At 48.7% G+C, this 22,157-nt stretch overlaps 1 protein-coding gene across 4 annotated transcripts in view; it reads left to right on the top strand.

Annotated features, from left to right (window-relative positions):
* FAM13B (family with sequence similarity 13 member B) overlaps positions 1-22,157 on the top strand; it is a 476,175-nt gene that overhangs the window by 160,195 nt on the left and 293,823 nt on the right. For all 4 annotated transcript variants that reach the window (XM_086942255.1, XM_086942256.1, XM_086942257.1 and 1 more), the window contains one exon: positions 4,716-4,920. In XM_086942255.1, the coding sequence (XP_086798381.1) occupies positions 4,716-4,920 (205 nt within the window). The remainder of the gene's footprint in view (positions 1-4,715; positions 4,921-22,157) is intronic.

Here is a 22,157-nt window from a genome sequence, read left to right as displayed (position 1 = left end):
CAGTACTTTATGATAGATGGTTGAGGTAGTGATGGGGAGGACGCCGACTAGAAGAGTACCCCCAGGGTCAGTACTTTATGATGTTAGCTGGTTGAGGTAGTGATGGGGAGGACGCCGACTAGAAGAGTACCCCCAGGGTCAGTACTTTATGATGTTAGCTGGTTGAGGTAGTGATGGGGAGGACGTCGACTAGAAGAGTACCCCCAGGGTCAGTACTTTATGATGTTAGCTGGTTGAGGTAGTGATGGGGAGGACGCCGACTAGAAGAGTACCCCCAGGGTCAGTACTTTATGATGTTAGCTGGTTGAGGTAGTGATGGGGAGGACGTCGACTAGAAGAGTACCCCCAGGGTCAGTACTTTATGATGTTAGCTGGTTGAGGTAGTGATGGGGAGGACGCCGACTAGAAGAGTACCCCCAGGGTCAGTACTTTATGATGTTAGCTGGTTGAGGAAGTGATGGGGACGACGCAGACAAGAAGAGTACCCCCAGGGTCAGTACTTCATGATAGCTGGTTAAGGTAGTGATGGGGAGGACGCCGACTAGAAGAGCACCCCCAGGGTCAGTACTTTATGATGTTAGATGGTTGAGGTAGTGATGGGGAGGACGCAGACTAGAAGAGTACCCCCAGGGTCAGTACTTTATGATGTTAGCTGGTTGAGGTAGTGATGGGGAGCACGCAGACTAGAAGAGTACCCCCAGGGTCAGTACTTGATGATAGATGGTTGAGGTAGTGATGGGGAGGACGCAGACTAGAAGAGTACCCCCATGGTCAGTACTTTATGATGTTAGCTGGTTGAGGTAGTGATGGGGAGGACGCAGACTAGAAGAGTACCCCCAGGGTCAGTACTGGATGATAGATGATTGAGGAAGTGATGGGGAGGACGCAGACTAGAAGAGTACCCCCAGGGTCAGTACTTTATGATGTTAGCTGGTTGAGGTAGTGATGGGGAGGACGCCGACTAGAAGAGTACCCCCAGGGTCAGTACTTTATGATAGATGATTGAGGAAGTGATGGGGAGGACGCAGACTAGAAGAGTACCCCCAGGGTCAGTACTTTATGATGTTGGCTGGTTGAGGAAGTGATGGGGAGGACGCAGACTAGAAGAGCACCCCCAGGGTCAGTACTTTATGATGTTGGCTGGTTGAGGTAGTGATGGGGAGGACGCAGACTAGAAGAGCACCCCCAGGGTCAGTACTTTATGATGTTGGCTGGTTGAGGAAGTGATGGGGAGGACGCTGACTAGAAGAGTACCCCCAGGGTCAGTACTTTATGATGTTGGCTGGTTGAGGTAGTGATGGGGAGGACGCAGACTAGAAGAGCACCCCCAGGGTCAGTACTTTATGATGTTAGCTGGTTGAGGTAGTGATGGGGAGCACGCAGACTAGAAGAGTACCCCCAGGGTCAGTACTTGATGATAGATGGTTGAGGTAGTGATGGGGAGGACGCAGACTAGAAGAGCACCCCCAGGGTCAGTACTTTATGATGTTAGATGGTTGAGGTAGTGATGGGGAGGACGCAGACTAGAAGAGTACCCCCAGGGTCAGTACTTTATGATGTTGGCTGGTTGAGGTAGTGATGGGGAGCACGCAGACTAGAAGAGTACCCCCAGGGTCAGTACTTTATGATGTTAGCTGGTTGAGGTAGTGATGGGGAGGACGCAGACTAGAAGAGTACCCCCAGGGTCAGTACTTTATGATGTTAGCTGGTTGAGGTAGTGATGGGGAGGACGCAGACTAGAAGAGTACCCCCAGGGTCAGTACTTTATGATGTTAGCTGGTTGAGGTAGTGATGGGGAGGACGCCGACTAGAAGAGTACCCCCAGGGTCAGTACTTTATGATAGATGGTTGAGGTAGTGATGGGGAGGACGCCGACTAGAAGAGTACCCCCAGGGTCAGTACTTTATGATGTTAGCTGGTTGAGGTAGTGATGGGGAGGACGCCGACTAGAAGAGTACCCCCAGGGTCAGTACTTTATGATGTTAGCTGGTTGAGGTAGTGATGGGGAGGACGTCGACTAGAAGAGTACCCCCAGGGTCAGTACTTTATGATGTTAGCTGGTTGAGGTAGTGATGGGGAGGACGCCGACTAGAAGAGTACCCCCAGGGTCAGTACTTTATGATGTTAGCTGGTTGAGGTAGTGATGGGGAGGACGTCGACTAGAAGAGTACCCCCAGGGTCAGTACTTTATGATGTTAGCTGGTTGAGGTAGTGATGGGGAGGACGCCGACTAGAAGAGTACCCCCAGGGTCAGTACTTTATGATGTTAGCTGGTTGAGGAAGTGATGGGGACGACGCAGACAAGAAGAGTACCCCCAGGGTCAGTACTTCATGATAGCTGGTTAAGGTAGTGATGGGGAGGACGCCGACTAGAAGAGCACCCCCAGGGTCAGTACTTTATGATGTTAGATGGTTGAGGTAGTGATGGGGAGGACGCAGACTAGAAGAGTACCCCCAGGGTCAGTACTTTATGATGTTAGCTGGTTGAGGTAGTGATGGGGAGCACGCAGACTAGAAGAGTACCCCCAGGGTCAGTACTTGATGATAGATGGTTGAGGTAGTGATGGGGAGGACGCAGACTAGAAGAGTACCCCCATGGTCAGTACTTTATGATGTTAGCTGGTTGAGGTAGTGATGGGGAGGACGCAGACTAGAAGAGTACCCCCAGGGTCAGTACTGGATGATAGATGATTGAGGAAGTGATGGGGAGGACGCAGACTAGAAGAGTACCCCCAGGGTCAGTACTTTATGATGTTAGCTGGTTGAGGTAGTGATGGGGAGGACGCCGACTAGAAGAGTACCCCCAGGGTCAGTACTTTATGATAGATGATTGAGGAAGTGATGGGGAGGACGCAGACTAGAAGAGTACCCCCAGGGTCAGTACTTTATGATGTTGGCTGGTTGAGGAAGTGATGGGGAGGACGCAGACTAGAAGAGCACCCCCAGGGTCAGTACTTTATGATGTTGGCTGGTTGAGGTAGTGATGGGGAGGACGCAGACTAGAAGAGCACCCCCAGGGTCAGTACTTTATGATGTTGGCTGGTTGAGGAAGTGATGGGGAGGACGCTGACTAGAAGAGTACCCCCAGGGTCAGTACTTTATGATGTTGGCTGGTTGAGGTAGTGATGGGGAGGACGCAGACTAGAAGAGCACCCCCAGGGTCAGTACTTTATGATGTTAGCTGGTTGAGGTAGTGATGGGGAGCACGCAGACTAGAAGAGTACCCCCAGGGTCAGTACTTGATGATAGATGGTTGAGGTAGTGATGGGGAGGACGCAGACTAGAAGAGCACCCCCAGGGTCAGTACTTTATGATGTTAGATGGTTGAGGTAGTGATGGGGAGGACGCAGACTAGAAGAGTACCCCCAGGGTCAGTACTTTATGATGTTGGCTGGTTGAGGTAGTGATGGGGAGCACGCAGACTAGAAGAGTACCCCCAGGGTCAGTACTTTATGATGTTAGCTGGTTGAGGTAGTGATGGGGAGCACGCAGACTAGAAGAGTACCCCCAGGGTCAGTACTTGATGATAGATGGTTGAGGTAGTGATGGGGAGGACGCAGACTAGAAGAGTACCCCCATGGTCAGTACTTTATGATGTTAGCTGGTTGAGGTAGTGATGGGGAGGACGCAGACTAGAAGAGTACCCCCAGGGTCAGTACTTGATGATAGATGATTGAGGAAGTGATGGGGAGGACGCAGACTAGAAGAGTACCCCCAGGGTCAGTACTTTATGATGTTAGCTGGTTGAGGTAGTGATGGGGAGCACGCAGACTAGAAGAGTACCCCCAGGGTCAGTACTTTATGATGTTAGCTGGTTGAGGTAGTGATGGGGAGGACGCCGACTAGAAGAGCACCCCCAGGGTAATTACTTTATGATGATAGATGGTTGAGGTAGTGATGGGGTGCACGCAGACTAGAATAGCACCCCCTGGTTTAGTACTTTGATAGATAATCGAGGAAGTGATTAGAATCCATGCGACGGTGGAGTACGTCTGGCCCGTACAGAACGATTGGGGTTGTCTTTGAGATCACAAAGGCCAGTTGAGCCCACAGTGGTGATATTTTATGTTCTAATATTGGGGAAGCGTTCGCAGACTCCTGGAAAGCAGCAGACTGGTTCCTAGGTTTCTTCTGGTTGAAACTTGTGCCTGACATGTAGGTCATTAAAGGAGTTTAATATCTTTTTAGAAAAAAAGTTACACAGTGACTTTGCACTGTTTACATACTGCAGACTACTCAACAAAGAGGTTATTAACATCTGGTGTGAGGATTCAAGACTAGAACTTGAAACCAGAGCATCAGAGCAGGTGACTCCTGGAAGAAGCTCAACCCGGCATGGCCTCCGCCCTTGGGTGATATGCGACTGTAGCACGAGTAAGACATGGTGATCCCGTAGGTGGGGAGACACGGCTGGCCGCCTTGAGCGAGGAGATGCAGTTCCACTTTGGCACCACATTTCCCTATTGTTTATTAAGACTTTCCAGCTGTATGAACATCTTGCTTCCTGAGTCTTATTTGAGGAAGATGAGCAAGTTGTGCTGTGTGCGGTTTGAGGCTTCGGTTTTATGGGATTCTCATAGTGCAGTACATTTTTATGAGTGCTGATGTCATGTAGCTTTCCATTGGTTGAATCTGTGGTTATGTTTGCGTCTTCTGCATTTGTGGTGATTCCTGCCAAATGTTACAATTGGTCTTGTCTTGTTTGTATTTTCTAGAACCATTTCCTGCTTTTAAAACCTGGCAAGGGGATACAGAAACGGGCGAGGCTCAGCTGTCCCCGCAGGCTGCTCGACTGAAGCACTCGATGGAGGAGGATGTTTTCCCAATGCTATCCCATCGCTGCTTGGATTTTGGGCAGAGCCAGCGATTTCTGCATGATCCCGAAGTGGCAGATTCATCAAAAGCTCTATCATTTGTTAGGTAAAGATTCCTGCCTTCCATCTTTATTACAGCAAGTGACTTCTCTGGTAAACCCTGCCACGCATTCCTCGTGTCCCTATTCATTGGTTACTCCGCTGAGCCTCCATGAAGCCTCTCCTTTTACAATTTGATTACTGAGGCACTTACCTTGACCCTTATCAGTGCCTCTCCTCATTCTTCTGTTTGGCTTGTTGTGTTTCAAGTGCCCATTGTTTTAATGAGATTGATGCCTCTTCACGAAAGAAGCGCACATGTCTTGGGTTACAGATGGCAATGGCCCCCATGTCCTCATGCTGTTTTTCTTCTTTGCATCTTGATTCATAATCATAATCAATTTCAAAAAAACTTTGTTTGATTAAAAAATGTCAATTATAAAAGCACAATACATTACAAAACATTTAAAAAACACATTAAAAATGTGCAATAAATCATAAAAAAGCTATAATTCATTTGTTACCTACATTTTAGTAATGACTTCTGCCACAACACTTAGAATATTAGCCAGTGCACATTAAAAGACATGCAGTGATTTGTAGATTTATAGAGGGAAGCTTTACATAGTTTTCTACAGCGCAGAACTCCTTTCAAGAACTTGGCTATGTGATCGATGACTCTTTCATCATCTAGAAGTTGTAATTTGCAGAAGGCTGGTCGGCATAGTCTAAGGCCTAGCACTTTTAAAATAATCAGGATCCACCTTTTCCTTAATAAGGAGTAAAATGTACAACAAATCATTGTGAATAGTGGTCTGAGCAGATAGATCATCAGATGGGCACGTGCACGACCAGTCGTTCAGTTAGGAATGTGACCATGGTATGACAATTGCCCAGTCAAAATAGTGTCAGTAACATCCTTCCGTAACTCCCTTGTGTAAACGTTAGTTATGGCTGTATCTCTACTTGCGTCAGAAACAGTTGGTTTTCTATGACCGAGATTTTGTTGTTGTTACTTTGGAATCTATCTGTCTCCAAGAGCTTTGCGCAAGCTGTCTTGAGGTCTTTCGTGGTAATGGATCCCATGGACACTGAATTACTGAAATATTCCGAGGAGCCTGGCTTGGACACAAGATCTTTAACAGGGTTCAGCCAAGGGATGCGGTTTGCCCGCTGCATATTAAGGCAATCGTTGATTATTTCCCGGTTAAGACCGGTGGCTGTACTGGTCCATATTTTATACCACAAAAGCACAGGTTGCATTTTGATCGTCTGTCAGATAAGGCATTCCCAGCTCAGCGTGGTAAATATACGTCGCCGTACTGTTTGGGGCTGCCAGCAGGTATATCAAGAACTACAGCCAAATTGGCATCTCTGGTCACAGGTCAGCCCCTGGTAAACCGTCGGTCAGCCCCTGGTAAATGGTACCTAGGTACCCAGGGCACTGTGACCAGGGAAGACCCCTTTGCTTTGCAGGCTGAGTGTTCTGGTGCAGAACTAAACAAAGAGTCGACATGGCACACATCCCTGTGTGCCATGCCCACAAACCCACTGCCCTGGCATACCTCAGTCACCCCTCTAGCTGCGTGCCCTATGCAAGTGGTGTGCGCACAGGTGCATGAACCATGTGCCCCTACAGTACCCAAGGCCATTCCTGGGCACTGTTAGTGCAGTAATGCCATTAAAAGTATATGGTGCTGGCAGGTAGTCATTTCAAACTCCACAGCACCATGATGGCTACACTGAAGACTGAGAAGTTTGGTATCAAACTTCTGAGCACATTAAACCCACACTGATTGCAGTGTGGGATTTAATGCCAAATGCACGACAGAGGGCATCCTAGAGATGCCCCCTGAAACTCGACCAACTCCCAGTGTATTGACTGCGTGGCTACTGAGGCTGCCACCACCAGACATGTTTCTGGACCCCTGGGTCGAGGGCTTGTTGCTCTCGGGGGCCTGAAACAATGCACATCCTGGGACGAGGTGCTAGGTCTCCTCCCCCAGGTTGGGCAGGGGAAGCTTCAAAGGCACGCCGCCTTTTGGGAGCTTCTCCAGGCCACTTTCTGTACTCAGCAACTAACCTCCCCCGGTTCTGACCCCCCACTCTGATGGGAAGACTGGTGGGAAACCCTAAGTGAGGAAAGGGGGTGTTCCAGCCTCTGCCAGCCCCACCCCTCAGGTGGGAGAGGCGAGGTGAAGTACAACTCCAGGCTCTGGCCATCTTGAGGATCGGGAGCCCTGCCCAATCAGAGATAGGCTCCTGCCCATCTTCCACAGGAGAGGAGCAGGATAGGGGGTGTACCAACTCCAGGACAGGGACCTATTGGTCCATGCCCTTGCCCTACCTGTAACACCCCTAAATTTAGTCTTTAGGGGCACCCGTAACCTTCCTTCCTCAGATCCCGATTTTGAAACAAGAAGACCTGCCGTGCTGCTGCTAACAAGAGGACAACGCCAACTGGCTTAGCCCCAGCCCTATAGACCTGTCGATCCTTGAACCTGCTCCTGCTAAAACCCTGGGGTCTCCTGTGATCAGCAACCTCAAACCCCGGAGGACCTGACTCCCATGCTCAACTAGAGACTAGGACTCCCACGACCAGTGGTTCTGCTCAAACCGCAACAACCCCTGGTGCATAGTGCCGCTGAGGGTGCTTCGAGAGTGCACCCTCGAACCTGGGAGATAGACCCCCCCCCCCCCCCCCCCCCCCCCCCCCACCGAGTCCAACCACGGAAACCGAACTTCCACAATAAAATACTTACCTCTGAAACAATAACACTATGTTCAAGGCATATGAGCGGCAGGTTCTACACTTTGCATTAGATCGCCACCTAGTGTTGGGCTCGGATGATTGCATGTTGTTGTCGTCTTGGAAGAAGTCTTTGTAGTCACGAGATAGGTGATTCCTCCCTTGGACGATAGTGCGCATGGGCCTCAGCTCCATTGTTAGATTGTTTTTTTCCTCCACTGAGTTCGGATGTAACTTATCCGCTCCGGTTTGAAATCTACCTTTAATAGTAGTTTGATGCAAAAAAACGGTACAAAACAACTTCTGAAATCAACAAACATTGATTCGACTTCATCAGCTCGAATCCGGTTGTCGACGTGGGCCATTGGGCCTATCCACACCGTGAGGCCTACAACTCATAGAAAGGACGCCATTCAAAAGATGCCCAGAGTGTGACGCAAAGTTTCCACACCGTGACCATCACGAGGTCTGTAACCTGCGCTTATCACCAGAACACAACGAGTCAAGCTGTAAAGCCTGTGCATCCTTTCGATCTAAAAAGACTATTCGAGATCAGAGGGCCCGTCGACACGACATGCCGAGATCGGCTCCGGAACTGGTGGATAGCTTCTGGGACGAGTGGGACTTATTCGTCGAAGAAGATTCAGACGATCTCCAGATCGTATCTGAGGCAGATGACTCCATACCATTGGGTCAACGCGTGAGTACTACTGCCCCTGCCCTATACCCAGCACCTAAATCAAAGGCAAAGATTAACACTCCACCTCCGGGGCCTAGTCACGACTGAAAGAATACTTCGAAAGCCCAGCCATCGAGCCTGGCTCCGAAGAAAAGCTCCATACCGAGCAAACCGCATGTGCCGATATCTCCAGCTCCCTCTGCACCAAAGCCGAAAGAAGTCCCGGTTCCGAAACAGTCTACTTTGAAAGACAAAACGGCTCCAATGAAGCCTGCTTCTGACGCTTCGTACCCGACTAAACCAGCTTCCACTCTGAAGCCAATATCTTTGGTACCGAAACCTACAAGGCCTGATTCCGTTGCTCTCAAGCCCATGAAACAGCCTTCGGCTCCAAAGACAATACCTTTGGTGCCGAAATATACGCCAAAGGACCCTATCCGCTCCTAAGGCTAAAGACAAGCAACAACCACGCCTGGAACCGGACAAATTGTCGCCAGCAGTGGTTCCGCAAGGAGAAGACCTTTTCCAACCTGATCCTCTACAAAAGATCTACATTGATCCAAAGACAGGTCATGTATCCAGTACACCACACAGGAAGATGAAGTCAGACACAGCACCTATACCTCCAGTGCCTGTCAAGAAGGACTCTGCCACATCTCCTAAGCACCCTTCTTCTGCTGTACTTCCTTCTCCTTCACTTCCTCCTCCTCCTAACATTTCACCTCCAATTTCTCCTCAAAATTCTCCTCCTCATTCTTCACCACATACACCTCAGAATGATGATTAGTATAGCATAGGGTGAGGGATAGACCCCGATGAGCCTTTTCCCTACCCAGGTGATGATCCAGACCGGGAGTACCCAGACCTGCAGGATGCGCCAGATATTCCAAGCCTTCTCCTCCAGATGACAATGTTGGGTTTGGACACTTACTTAATAGGGCTGCCATCTATCATGGGGTCACCAAGCATTCAGATGAGGCAGAGGAAGACTTTTTATTAGATACTTTTGAACAATCACAAAAGTCTGTTCAAATACTACCCATGATTAAGGGGGTCATTTTCCAGAAGTATTTAAATATCCTGTACATACTAAATGTAAAAAAAAAATGTAAATTGATACTTGTATAGCGCACTACTCACCCGCAAGGGTCTCAAGGCGCTTGTGCGAATACCGCTGTGGAACCCATCCTGGCTTTTCCCTGTCAGGCGTCCACTCCTGGGCACCCCCAAGGTGGAGGCCAGGCATCCTTAGCGTTGTGGGGGCCGTTGTGGAGATTAAGCCAGCTATTGCCCAGAGTTGCAGAGTGGGACTCCATGATTGGAATAGGCACGAGGCGAGAATTATCAGGTCCGAGCTCAGCTCGTCAAGGCCGTTGGAACGTTCGCACGCGGGGCTAATTTCCCCGCTGTGCTGAACGTTCCAAAAACGGGTGCGGCCGTGATGAGCTGAGCTCGTCATGAGGACAGCTCCGCTGTACTCGGTGACGAGCTGAGCTCGTCACCAGCATGCGGGCGCTGCGCGCGGCCCCCTCCCCTCGCAGCGAAGGGGTTAAGGGACAGCTACCCTTAGATTCCTTAGCGTTGTCAAACCCTAGGAAAAGGGCAAACTCACAAACATCAGGCGAAGCACCACTGCCTGATAAAGAATCTAAAGTAATCGATGCTTCAGGCAAGAGAATAGCTGCTCAAGCTAGCAATACATGGCGTATAGCTAACACACAAACCCTCCTCGCAAGATGCGACAGGGCTCACTATGATCAGTTAGAAACACTACTACAACATCTACCTGACCAATATAAAGAGCAGGCAAACAACCTTATACAAGAAGGCAAGCTAATTTCAAATGACTCAATCAAATGTGCACTTGATGTAGCAGACACTGCAGCTAGAGCTATAAACACTAGTGTCCTACTTATACGTCACGCATGGCTACGCATTTCCGGATTTAAGCAAGAGGTGCAAACTACTATCTTAAATCAGCCATTCAACCAACAACAACTGTTTGGCCCAGAGGTAGAGACAGCACTTGAAAAAATGAAAAAGCCACTGACACAGCCAAATCTATGGGAACACAACAATCCACCCAAGCTAGAGGCTCTTTTCGTCACTCCTTTTATAGAGGAGGCTCCGAACAAGCTCGAGCAGACAATTCAGCTTCTTTTAAATCTATTACACAAACATCCTCCAATAGAGGATGTTTTAGAGGAGGCTACAGAGGGAACAATAATACGGGTAGAGGACGAGGAAATAACAATAGTCGAACCTCCCCCACCACAAAACAGTGACTTTCTTCTGCTCCCCCAACAGCATTCCACTCCTGTGGGGGGCAGACTAACACAGCTCCTACCTGTCTGGAATTCCATCACAACAGACAAGTGGGTAAGACAGATTATCCAGTATGGCTGCTGCATGGAAATTACAGTTACCTCTCCACACATACCACCCAGGCAGCGTCCAATGTCTGCAGAACATCTTACACTGCTCTAACAAGAAGTCCTATCACTACTTCAGAAAGACGCAATAGAAATTGTTCCCTTACAAGATCAAGGAACAGGGGTTTACTCACTGTGTTTCCTAATACCCAAAAAGGACGGGACACCAAGACCAATTGCGATTCTCCTATTAACATGACCAGAGAATCTGGATTTCATTAAAGACACGGAGGCTGACATTATGCATTAATCCTTTAAAGCAACTCACAAACAGCTGCTTACATCATAAAGATAAGAACTAGAATGTGATGACAACATGGCAACAATATAAGGCATGAGCAAGAGCAGAGCTGCCTCTTTTAAATGCAATGAAGCAAGGAGAAAGTCAGCAAAATCGAGGTGCAACTTGGACCAGAAAGCGATGAAGGAGGTGAAAAGCAAGGAAGGAAATGAAGGCAGATCCATGAAGATCCGTTAGGTCGAATCATCTTAAAATAAAACCAAAAAATTAAAAGGTTGAAAGAACCTTGCAAAGAAAAAGCAAATTGTAAACGTGAATATGACCAAATAACGAAAAACCAAAGGAAATGATGGACGGAGCGTTGACAATACAAGCACTCTCCCCCAGTCTACAGATCTGGGTTTAATCCATCACCGTTCTTTAGCCCACTCTGTCACCCCAGTTCGGACAAGGCCATATGCAAATCAGTCTGACCCTGTGCCTCATGGGAACAGTCCAGCCCGAACTGCCAAGCCATGTCTTCCCTGGACCGGAAACAAGCTTCCGAGGACCGGTTTCTGGCATTCCAGCCGTCTTCAGCCCGGCTTGCTTGAATCCAGTGGCAAAGTGAGCAAGGGAATCAAACGTCTGAGCATACCCGCAGAGTATGCTCAGACGTGAGTCAACACGTGCACTATCAACATATGTGCTGCTAGGGATACCCGCCAATTTTGTGCCTCTAGGGACACCCATCCTAGTTGTGCCGCGAGGGGCACCAATATCTTTTGAGGCGTAGGGGCCTCCCATAGAGCAAGAGGTGCTAGGACTTCCGAGGTCAAGTGAGGTATCGCGACCTCCAGTAGTGCCTTGACAGTGTGTGACTTTTTTGGAAGATTTTAAGCATACAGCTTCAGGATCACGAGAAGTGACGTCATCTTGTAAGAAGGATCTCTTATGTGACATGACTTCCTTCAGCGTGTCCAGCATGCAGGATCTCATCTCTTTCTGTAGGAATATTTTAAAAGAATCATTGGTTGGGGGAACTAGCGACAGCGTCATCTGACTCCATGTCAGACATGACAGGTAAGTATATAGTAAGTGGATAGATTAAGGGAATTTTTTTGTTAAAATGATCACTTTTTTAAAAAAAAATTTTTTTTACATTTATATGTAAATTCAATCAAATTCCACCTTTTTTTATATCTAAGCAAAGGATTATGGGGTCTAGAAATATTTAGATACATAAAAAGGTAAGTTAATGAGTTTTTGTAAAGATATGGGCTAAAGAAAAACAGTAAGTTTGATTGAATGGGTCCAAAAAAGTCAGTAAGGACCCAGAGGAAGTAGAAACCGGTGATCGGTAATCCGGAGCGGCTGAGAAGCGCAACTGACTCGCCCGAGAAAGTCGTTCTCTCAAGACTAGAGGAATGGACCTTAGGAGGTAGGTCAATTCCTCGGCGTTGAAAAGGGGAGACGCGGTCGTGCGGCATAAGCGAGCGCATCCAAGGTTCTGCGAGCGCGCCCAAGGTTTAGCCAAAATAGGGAGGCGGTATGTAGATAGCAGACATCCTGGGCCATCAATGGAACCGGCCATCCAAGGGGAAGGGCACCTTCAGACCATTTCTTGACGTCAGGCCCCACAATCACTATATACACTCAGATCATTTTCATATGATCACTTTACAACAGGGGCTCCCATTGCTGCAACAAGGCGACTTCCTTACTGCACTAGATCTAAAGGATGCCTACTTCCACATTCCTATACATACTTCTCACAGGAAGGACAGCATTATCAGTTCAAAGTCCTTCCATTCAGGGTCGCAACTGCAACAAGAGTGTTTACAAAGTGCCTAGCAGTAGTAGCAGCACATCTCAGAAGACAACACATTCATGTCTTCCCATACTTAGACAATTGGCTCATAAAAGCCAAGTCATGCAATCAGTGTGTCCAACACACACATCAGACAATTCAAACATTGCACGACTTAGGGTTCACAATCAACTACACCAAGTCGCATCTCCAGCCGTCTCATGTACACCAATACCTAGGAGCTACAATAAACACTTCTACAGCTCTAGCGTATCCCAGTCCAGCCAGGATAGAGCATTCAAGCCTTAGTCACAAACTTCCAACATCAACACTCTCTCCAAGCCAGAGTGTTCATGAGACTAATAGGCATGATGGCATCTTGCATCTTCATTGTGCCATATGCAAGACTGCAGATGAGTCCGTTACAGGAATGTCTAGCACAACTGTGGAATCAGGCTCAAGGGCAACTAACAGACCTGGTGTTGGTAGACAGCCGCACACATCGCTCTCTGCAGTGGTGGAGCACCAAAAGTGTGTCCAGAGGGCGGCAGTTCCTCGAACCTGTTCCACAAATAATACTTACAACAGACTCATTGTTCGCAGGATGGGGAGCCCATCTCTTACACCATAGAACTCAGGGAAGTTGGACCACTCAACAAAGCTCGCTCCATATCAATCACCTAGAGCTGCTAGCAATATTCTTAGCGCTCAAGTCTTTCCAAGTACAAGTACAAAACAAAGCTGTCTTAATCCGGACAGACAACATGACAGCCATGTACTATATACAAAAACTGGGGGGGGACACATTCTCTACAACTGTCCCAGCTCGCACAGAACATTTGGAGATGGACCATTCCACAAAAGATATATCTACTAGCAGAACACCTTCCAGGAGTTGACACTCAGAAAGCAGATCTGTTAGGTCGACAGACACACAGATTCACGAATGGGAACTACATCCAGATGTTCTTCTACCATTCTTTCCCAAGTGGGGTCATCCAGACATAGATCTGTTCGCCACACACGAAAATGCAAAATGCCCAATCTTCGCCGCCAGGTTTCCACACCCGCTGTCCAAGAGCAATGCAATATGGATGAACTGGGCGGGCAGATTTGTGTACGCTTTCCCACCAATCCCACTAATACCACTAGTGGCACGCAAGCTCCGACAACCGTCTCTCAAACTAATCCTAGTAGCTCCCACATGTGCACGCCAACTGCGGTTCACCACACTGCTAGAGCTCTCTCTAGTTCCACACCAAAAACTATCTCGGACGCCATCCATGCTAACGCAGAACCATGGAGACATCAGGCATCCAGATCCAAGTCAACTGAATCTGGTGATCTGGCTCCTGAAGTCTTAGAGTTTGGTTATCTTAACCTGCCACCAGACTGTATGAATATCATTAAAGAGGCCAGGAGACCTACTACTAGAGCTTGCTATGCTGCTAAATGGAAAAGATTTGCCATTTACTGCAACCATAACCAAATTGAACCCTTAGATGCTTCCATCCAAAATATTATCTGTTACCTTCTCCATTTACAGAGATGTAATATAGCATATTCATCTATACACTTACATCTTTATTTATTTATTTATTCAAGAGTTTTATATAGCGCTGGCTAGACCCGGAGGTATCGGAGCGCTTTACATGAGGTTCCACAAAAATTACGTTACAAGATTAAATCACTTCCAATTTACATCAGTTGCTAGACAAACAATAACAAGAGCATAGGAGATGAGATAATTGAGGTGTACAGGGGAAGTGGTAAGCGTAAAGGGGTGGGAGGGTGAAGTGGCAGAGAGACTAAAGGAAAGTCTGTCCAAGGTCCGGCTGGGTAGGTGACGGTCTAGGGGGGGAAGTCCCAAAACCCATCTCCTCTATAGCTACAGGTAGCTCCACCGGGCATTGGCCAAATAGCTCGGTCTCAGTGGTAAAAATATTTAATGAGATGTGGAGGGCAAAATAGATGGAGGGTAGAGGGGAGGGGAAATGGAAGTAGAGAAAGGGGGGATAGGGGAAGAGACAACAAGTGGAGACTAAAGAAGTCTGTCTAAGGGCCGGCTGGGTACGATCAAGGAGGTATTCCAAGGCCCATCTCCACTATAGCTAAACCTGGTAGCTCCATCGGGCAGTAGACAAAATAGTTCAGTCTCAGTCCATTGAGAGAGGAGAGAAGGAGAGACAAAAATAGGGAGAGGGTGCGGGAAGGGGGCGACAGGAGAGATGAAAAGAAGTCTGGCTAAAGACAGACTGGGTAGGTGACTTCCAAGGAGGAGATCCGCGACCTGTCTCCCCTATAGCTAAACCAGGTAGCTCCATCGGACTTCAGGCAGAATAGCTAGATCTCTGATGGCGAGGGAAAATTCTCAGTTAAACCAGTTGGGGGCTAAGGGCCAGGACAGGCGAAGGCAGAGGTCAGTAGCAGGAAAGCGGAGAGGAGTAGAGCTGGGAGGGGTAGGGGAAGGGTAGTCCGGTGAAAAGTTCTCATGGATCAGGTGGGCTATCGTTGCCAGCTTAGCCAATGTGCGGGTACTCTGCAGATTCTCCGGTGCCGTCTCAGGTACAGTCAGGTTCTGCATGATTTTTGATTTCCCCATTCTGTAGGCTGGAGTGGTTCTTTGCGTGCGGGGTGTTGCCGGTGTCCGGGATATGCATAGGTTATCTGTGCTGAAGCAGAATGGGTGCCATTTTGTGGCTAGGGGGCTTACACAGGGGTCGCATAGATGGTGGTAAAGACGATCGTGGCGCTTCGGTGAACCCGCACCAGGATTAAGAGAGCAGCAATTTATTATCCCCTCTAGAGCAGCACCTGGTAAGTTGTAGGAATGGGGTCGCGAGTTTCAGTGCATTCATGGTTTTCAATAAATAATTGGCATGGAGAAGTGCTCGACAGTTCCCCTGTGAGGTAGCTTGCATTTTGGATACCTCCACCATGATGAGTGTTGAGTCAGATTCTTTCTGGCAAATCTTTATGCAGCCTATGTTGTAACTGCAGAGAAAGTAGCATTATCCAGTATTAGGGGTGTCTTTCATAGATTCACATGCCTGAATCATTCCCCGTCGTCGAGACGGGAGCCTCCGGTACATAGAAAAGTAATGTCCCATAGACATACATATAGAAAATAGGCCTAAGGGCCTCACCTTAGTAGCCTATCCTTGTCCTTATGTAAAAAGGACCAAACTTTTAGACCCAGCCAATCAGCTATGACCTCCCTCTAGAACCTTCCTGGCAGAGCCTCAGTCCCTCAGATTTTCTACCGCGCGTTGTGCTAGGGAGTCTCCAGCCTGAGTTCTCCTCAGGATCTCTTCAAAACCAGCTACTTCACTTTTAAAAGTGATTTCTTCAGTCTACATCTCGTCAAGACTTACTTCAGTCCACTTATTTCTGCAGTAAGTGCTTTCTTCCTGCCACTTTCTACAATGTCTGAGTCCCAGAAGAAAGCCCTTTTCAGGGCCTGCTCTTCATGTGGGAAGAAAAGGCTCCATGTGGAGGATAAGCATGCCTTGTGCTTATATTGCCTTTATCCAGACCACGTCCCTAAAGACTGCAAAATATGTAGGTCTTTCCCCAACAAAACCTTGAGGGACAGAGAAGGTTGCCTGCTCATCTGGCTTGACAGGCTTAAGGAGAGAGACAATCTTGAATCTTCGGAGGGTAGCGTTTCAAAGACCTCAGAAGTCTCTCTAAAGAGGCCAAGGGTAACTTCCCCTGGCCCCTCAGACATCCTCCTAGGAAGGCGCTAAAGAAGTCTTCAGAGGCAAGATCTACGACATCTTCAGTGTCTGCCAAAGATACCCAGACTTTTAAGAAGCCTGCTCAGTCATCTAGCAGGCATGCGCAAAGGATTACCACAGCGACGACGACTGTGTCGACGACAGCGTCGTCGGCTTCTCCAATGACGACAACAACTCCCTCATCGTCGTCGGCAGGTAAACCTATTACGTTTATTATCCTGCTGAAGCCGTCGTCGACGTCGAAAACCTCGTCGACGAAGATCACACCGTCGACTACGGCGGCGTCGATGAAGAGCCCGCCGTCGACGTCGAAGACGTCGACGAAGGCATCGACGACGAAGACACTAACAACGAAAGCGTCGACGACGAAGACGCCGACGACAAACTTCGACGACTAGCTTGCCGTCGACGAGAAATGACGCGCCGACGACCGCACCAACGACTAGCGCACCAACGTCAAGGACGTCGTCGACTATCAAAATACCGTCTATGGAAAAACTGTCGACGACTACTTTACCGTCGACGGAGGACTCGTCGTCGACACTGGCCTTTTCTGAGCCGTGGAAGAAATCCAAGCTAGTAGAGATGTCATCTCTAACACTGCCACCGTCGACGACTCCAGCAACGACAGCACAAGCTTCTACAACAAGTTTTACGTCTGGCAAAATTGCCAAACAGCAAATTACGCCAGAAACGACGTCTCCGAGTAAAGTGCAAACTCACTTGCCTACAGAAATCTTCCAGAGCGAAGAATCTGAGGAAGAGGACCTCCTGGATCCTGCAACTTCCATTTCAGACCTTAATGTCAAATGCCAGAGCACAGATGAGAAACAGGAGGACATAACTTACCAGGAACACTCGATCCACACCAGTGTTCGCACGGAGGTCACCCCGATGGTATGCCTGCCGGTTTCTATTGTCAATGACCTGAAATATCTAATACAGGATTACAAGCAACGCTTCCCGGAAACACCGGCAACGGAAAGTGGGAATCAGACGCCTGCAGCAAACAATCCAGCGTCAGCCCCAAAACAGTCTCGACCTCTCCCTCAGGCCCACAATGAGAGAATACAACCTCAGGTGGTAGTATCGTCAGACTATGATGATGATGAGGAATTGGAAGAAGGAGAGGTCCAGGAAATCCACTCGGCACATGATGAGGAGGATGAATATATAGCATCTTCCCCAGCTTCACCCCAACCACGCCAAGCAGATTCACCACCTGTGGATATTGGCGGCTTCCATAAAATTGTGGAAAGGGCGGCAAAGCGATTCCATATGGTTATGGAATCAACTGAAACTGAATGCTTCTTACACGATTTGAAGGAGCAAACGCAGAAGTCAACGAAATCTATTCCAATAATAGAATTCCTGTGGGAGCAGGGCAAGAAACTAATGCTGACACCCGCTTCTGTACCTGCGGTTGTTCCACGCCTGGACAAAAAATATAAAGCCCCACTTACAGCGGCAGCTTGCCTAAATGGACACCCGAAACCAGATTCAGTAGTTACCCAGGCGGCCCAGAAGAACTGCTGCAACCCTTCCTTCCCTCTGTCAGCACCTCCGGACAAAGAAGGCAGGAAGTTGGACACCATCGGGAAAAGATTTACGACAACATCGGCCATGACCATCAAAGTGGCCAATTCCATAGCTCTGTTGGGGCGCTATAATCGCCAACTCTGGGAAGACATAGTCCCCTATTTAGCAGAACTGCCTGACACAGTTCAGGGTGAAGTCAAGGCACTGCTTACGGAGGGTCAAACCTCAGCAGCGGAAATAATTGATTGTGCCATTGATGCAGCCATGACAGGTTTTCGTCAACTTGCTGGAGCAGCAGTCCTACGCCGTCAAGGATGGCTTAAAGCAACGTCGTTCCGACAGGAAGTGCAATCAAAAGTGCTAGACATGCCCTTCGACGGCCAGCACCTTTTTGGGGACAAGATCGATGAGGCACTACAAACCATAAAGAAGGACACCGATACGGCCAGAGCACTGGGTACCTTGCAGGCGCGGAACCAGTCCTTTCGAGGCAACAGATCCAGGGGACAATCCTCTTACAGAGGTTCCTATCAGAATAGGTCCTCGTATTCCTACCAAAACAAAAATCAATACCAGAAGAAAAACCAACAGTCGTCAGTCTTCATATGGAAGATCAAGCTTCAGGGGCAAAAACCAGAAGAGGGGCACTGGCGGCCGCCAGTGACCTATTACTCCAGCCAGTCCAGCCACCCTCTCCCTCATTACAAATTGGAGGAAAATTGACCCATTTCCTAACAAATTGGCAACTCATCACCACGGACCGGTGGGTTCTCCAAATAAGATTCGGCCATTCCCTGGAATTCACCACCATCCCTCCTACAACACCTCCCCGCAGACGGCCACACAAACATCTACGCCTGCTTCTCCAAGAAATTTCTGTGATGCTAAAAAAAGGGGCAATCGAACGAGTTCCATCACCTCTGAAAGGAAAAGGCTTCTATTCCCACTTCTTTCTTGTACGCCAGAAGGAGAAAAAATGGAGGCCCATTCTGGACCTCCGAGCGCTCAACGCTTTCCTACGGAGCCAATCATTCAGGATGGTGACGATTCAAGAAATACTAGGCATGCTGGAAAAAAGAGATTTCATGACATCATTTGATCTCCAAGATGCCTACTACCATATCCCCATCCGCAAGTGTCACAGAAAATTCCTGAGGTTCGAAGTCGCAGGACAACATTACCAATTCAAGGTCCTGCCGTTTGGCCTCAAGTCCGCGCCGCGGATTTTCACAAAGTGCCTTGCACCGGTGGCAGCTTTTCTGCGTCAAATGGGTCACCAAGTCTTCCCCTACCTAGACGACTGGCTGGTGAAGGCACCCTCCGCTATCGGCGTGACCGAATCCTCCAACGCCTGCACCAATCTTTTTCAGAATCTAGGATTAACTCTCAATCTCAAGAAATCCTACATGATCCCTACATCAAACATCACCTTCCTCGGGGCGACCTTGGACACGGAGCGCGCAAGGGCCTTCCCCTTGATGGAAAGGACAAACAAGATAATATCTCTGGCCACGGCTGTGGCGTCAAGGAAGACCCTAAAAGTACAGACCTACAAGTCTCTCCTGGGCATGATGTCTTCCTGTATACTCCTCATCCCTCACTGCAGACTCAGGATGCGCCCATTGCAGGAGGCCCTCACGAACCAATGGACACAGAGTACAGGTTCTTTCGAGGACATTGTAAAAAATAACACCAAAAATATCCAAGAATCTGAACTGGTGGAGGTGTCGCAAGAACCTATCTATAGGGCTGCCATTTCTACTTCCGGCAACACCTCTGGTGATCACCACGGACGCCTCCCTGGAAGGATGGGGCGCTGTCCTCCAAGACCTTCGAATAAGCGGCAAGTGGACCACTCAGGAAAAACAGCTCCACATAAACCTTTTGGAGCGGAGGGCTGTATATCTGGCACTGCAAGCATTTTTACCATGCATCCAGAACTCCCAGGTGCTCGTCAAAACGGACAACACCACGACGATGCACTATCTCAACAAACCGGGAGGAACGCGTTCGCTCACTCTATCACGCGAATCGCAGAAGATCTGGAACTGGCTAGTGCTACATGGAATCACGCTCAGGGAGGACTATGTACCAGGCAAGGACAATACCATTGCGGACGCCCTAAGCAGGCAAAGATCCCTCTCCCACGAGTGGGAACTGAACGAAAGCGCACGGACTCACATATTCTCACAATGGGGAGTACCAGGAATCGACCTGTTTGCCACCAGGGGAAACGCCAAATGCCCAAACTACGCAAGCTGGCATCCCCAACAAGGGTCACTCGGAAATGCATTTTCCATCGGTTGGTTCGGCGTGTTTGCGTGCGCTTTTCCTCCGTTTCCGATGATCCCAAGGGTCCTCAGGAAGATGAAGGCGGAACCTTGTACCCTGATCCTAATTGCCCCGTTCTGGCCGAGGCAGCACTGGTTCTCGGATCTTCTTCGCCTCTCCATCAGGACACCGATTCGTCTGCAGCAGCACCCGAACCTGCTAACAATGTCCAACGGGCAAGTACAACACCCGAACGTGCCATCGCTCAGGTTATCGGCCTGGCTCCTGAGCACAGAGAGTTCTGTAGCCTGAACATCCCGCAGGACTGCAGAGACGTATTGGCAAAAGCGAGAGCAGACAGTACCAACAAAACCTACACTCTCAAATGGAAAAGATTCTGCATTTAGTGTTCAGAGCAAGGCCTGCGACCGCTGCATATCACACCCGAACAGATATTGCCATATCTCCTGCATTTGGCACAGTCAGGACAGGCGCATGCATCCATTAAGGTTCGCCTGGCGGCTATCTCACGGTTCACCAGAACTTTCACAGGACCCTCTCTGTGGTCCAGTAGACTGGTAAAGCAGTTCCTAAAGGGACTTTATAGATCCTTCCTGAGACCTTGGAAGGTCCCTCCGACATGGCATCTCAACCTAGTCCTCAACCAACTCATGAGGCATCCATTTGAGCCCATTCATCGAGCATCCATCAAGTAAATCTCATGGAAAACTGCTCTCTTACTCGCTCTAACATCTGCCAGGAGAGTGAGCGAGCTACAGGCTCTGTCCATCCAGGAACCATTCATGCAGTTCAAACAGGACAGGGTGGTGCTGAGACCTAATCCTAAATTCATACCGAAAGTGCCTTCAGACTTTCATCTCAATGAACTGATAGTCCTTCGGTCTTTCTTTGCGAATCCTTCCACCGCAGCAGAAAGAACACTACATTCTTTGGATCTCAAGAGGTGTCTAAAGTTCTACATTGACAAAACTAAGACTTTCAGAAAATCATCCCAACTCTTTGTGGCCTACAGCAGACCGAGAATGGGTCTGCCTCTCACGAAACAAAGCATCTCAAGGTGGATCTCCTCAGCGATTTCATTCTGCCATGACAAGGCCGGACGGCCTTTGGGTGATCATGTCACTGCACATTCCACCAGGGCGATGTCCACATCGGCAGCACTGTTTGCTGGAGTGCCGATTTTGGATATATGCAGTGCGGCGACCTGGAAATCGCCACACACTTTCTCCAGACACTACTGCCTGGATCTCGAACTTCAGAAGGATGCAGCAGTGGGCCAGGCAGTGCTTCGCCATCTATTCCAGTGAGGTGAGCCTTCCTACATCCCGCGATCCGGGTATGCCTATTCCTTGTCTTTGATATTCTGCTTTATGCTATCATTCCAATGTTATATGATGATATGTGTATTGTCGAACATGCCTGTAAGGCAACATTACATCAGAAATGTGCATAATGTATTGCTAACTACTCTGATTCAGGCATGTGAATCTATGAAAGACACCCCTAATACTGGATAAGAAATGCGTTACTTACCTGTAACAGCAGTTATCCAGTATTGGTGTCTTTCATAGATTCACATGCAACCCTCCCGCCTCCACTGGAAGGACTCGCATCTCTCTCTCTAACTAACTAACTAACTACGTCTACCTAGCTGGGTGCGTACGAAAATCTGAGGGACTGAGGCTCCTGCCAGGAAGGTTCTAGAGGGAGGTCATAGCTGATTGGCTGGCTCTAAAAGGACAAGGATAGGCTACTAAGGTGAGGCCCTTAGGCCTATTTTCTATATGTATGTCTATGGGACATTACTTTTCTATGTACCGGAGGCTCCCGTCTCGACGACGGG

The sequence above is a fragment of the Lissotriton vulgaris genome, chromosome 10 (genome assembly GCF_964263255.1).
Source record: "Lissotriton vulgaris chromosome 10, aLisVul1.2, whole genome shotgun sequence".
Taxonomy (NCBI): domain Eukaryota; kingdom Metazoa; phylum Chordata; class Amphibia; order Caudata; family Salamandridae; genus Lissotriton; species Lissotriton vulgaris.
The sequence above is the reverse complement of the archived record's forward strand: the minus strand, read 5'-3'. Positions and strand labels throughout refer to the sequence as shown.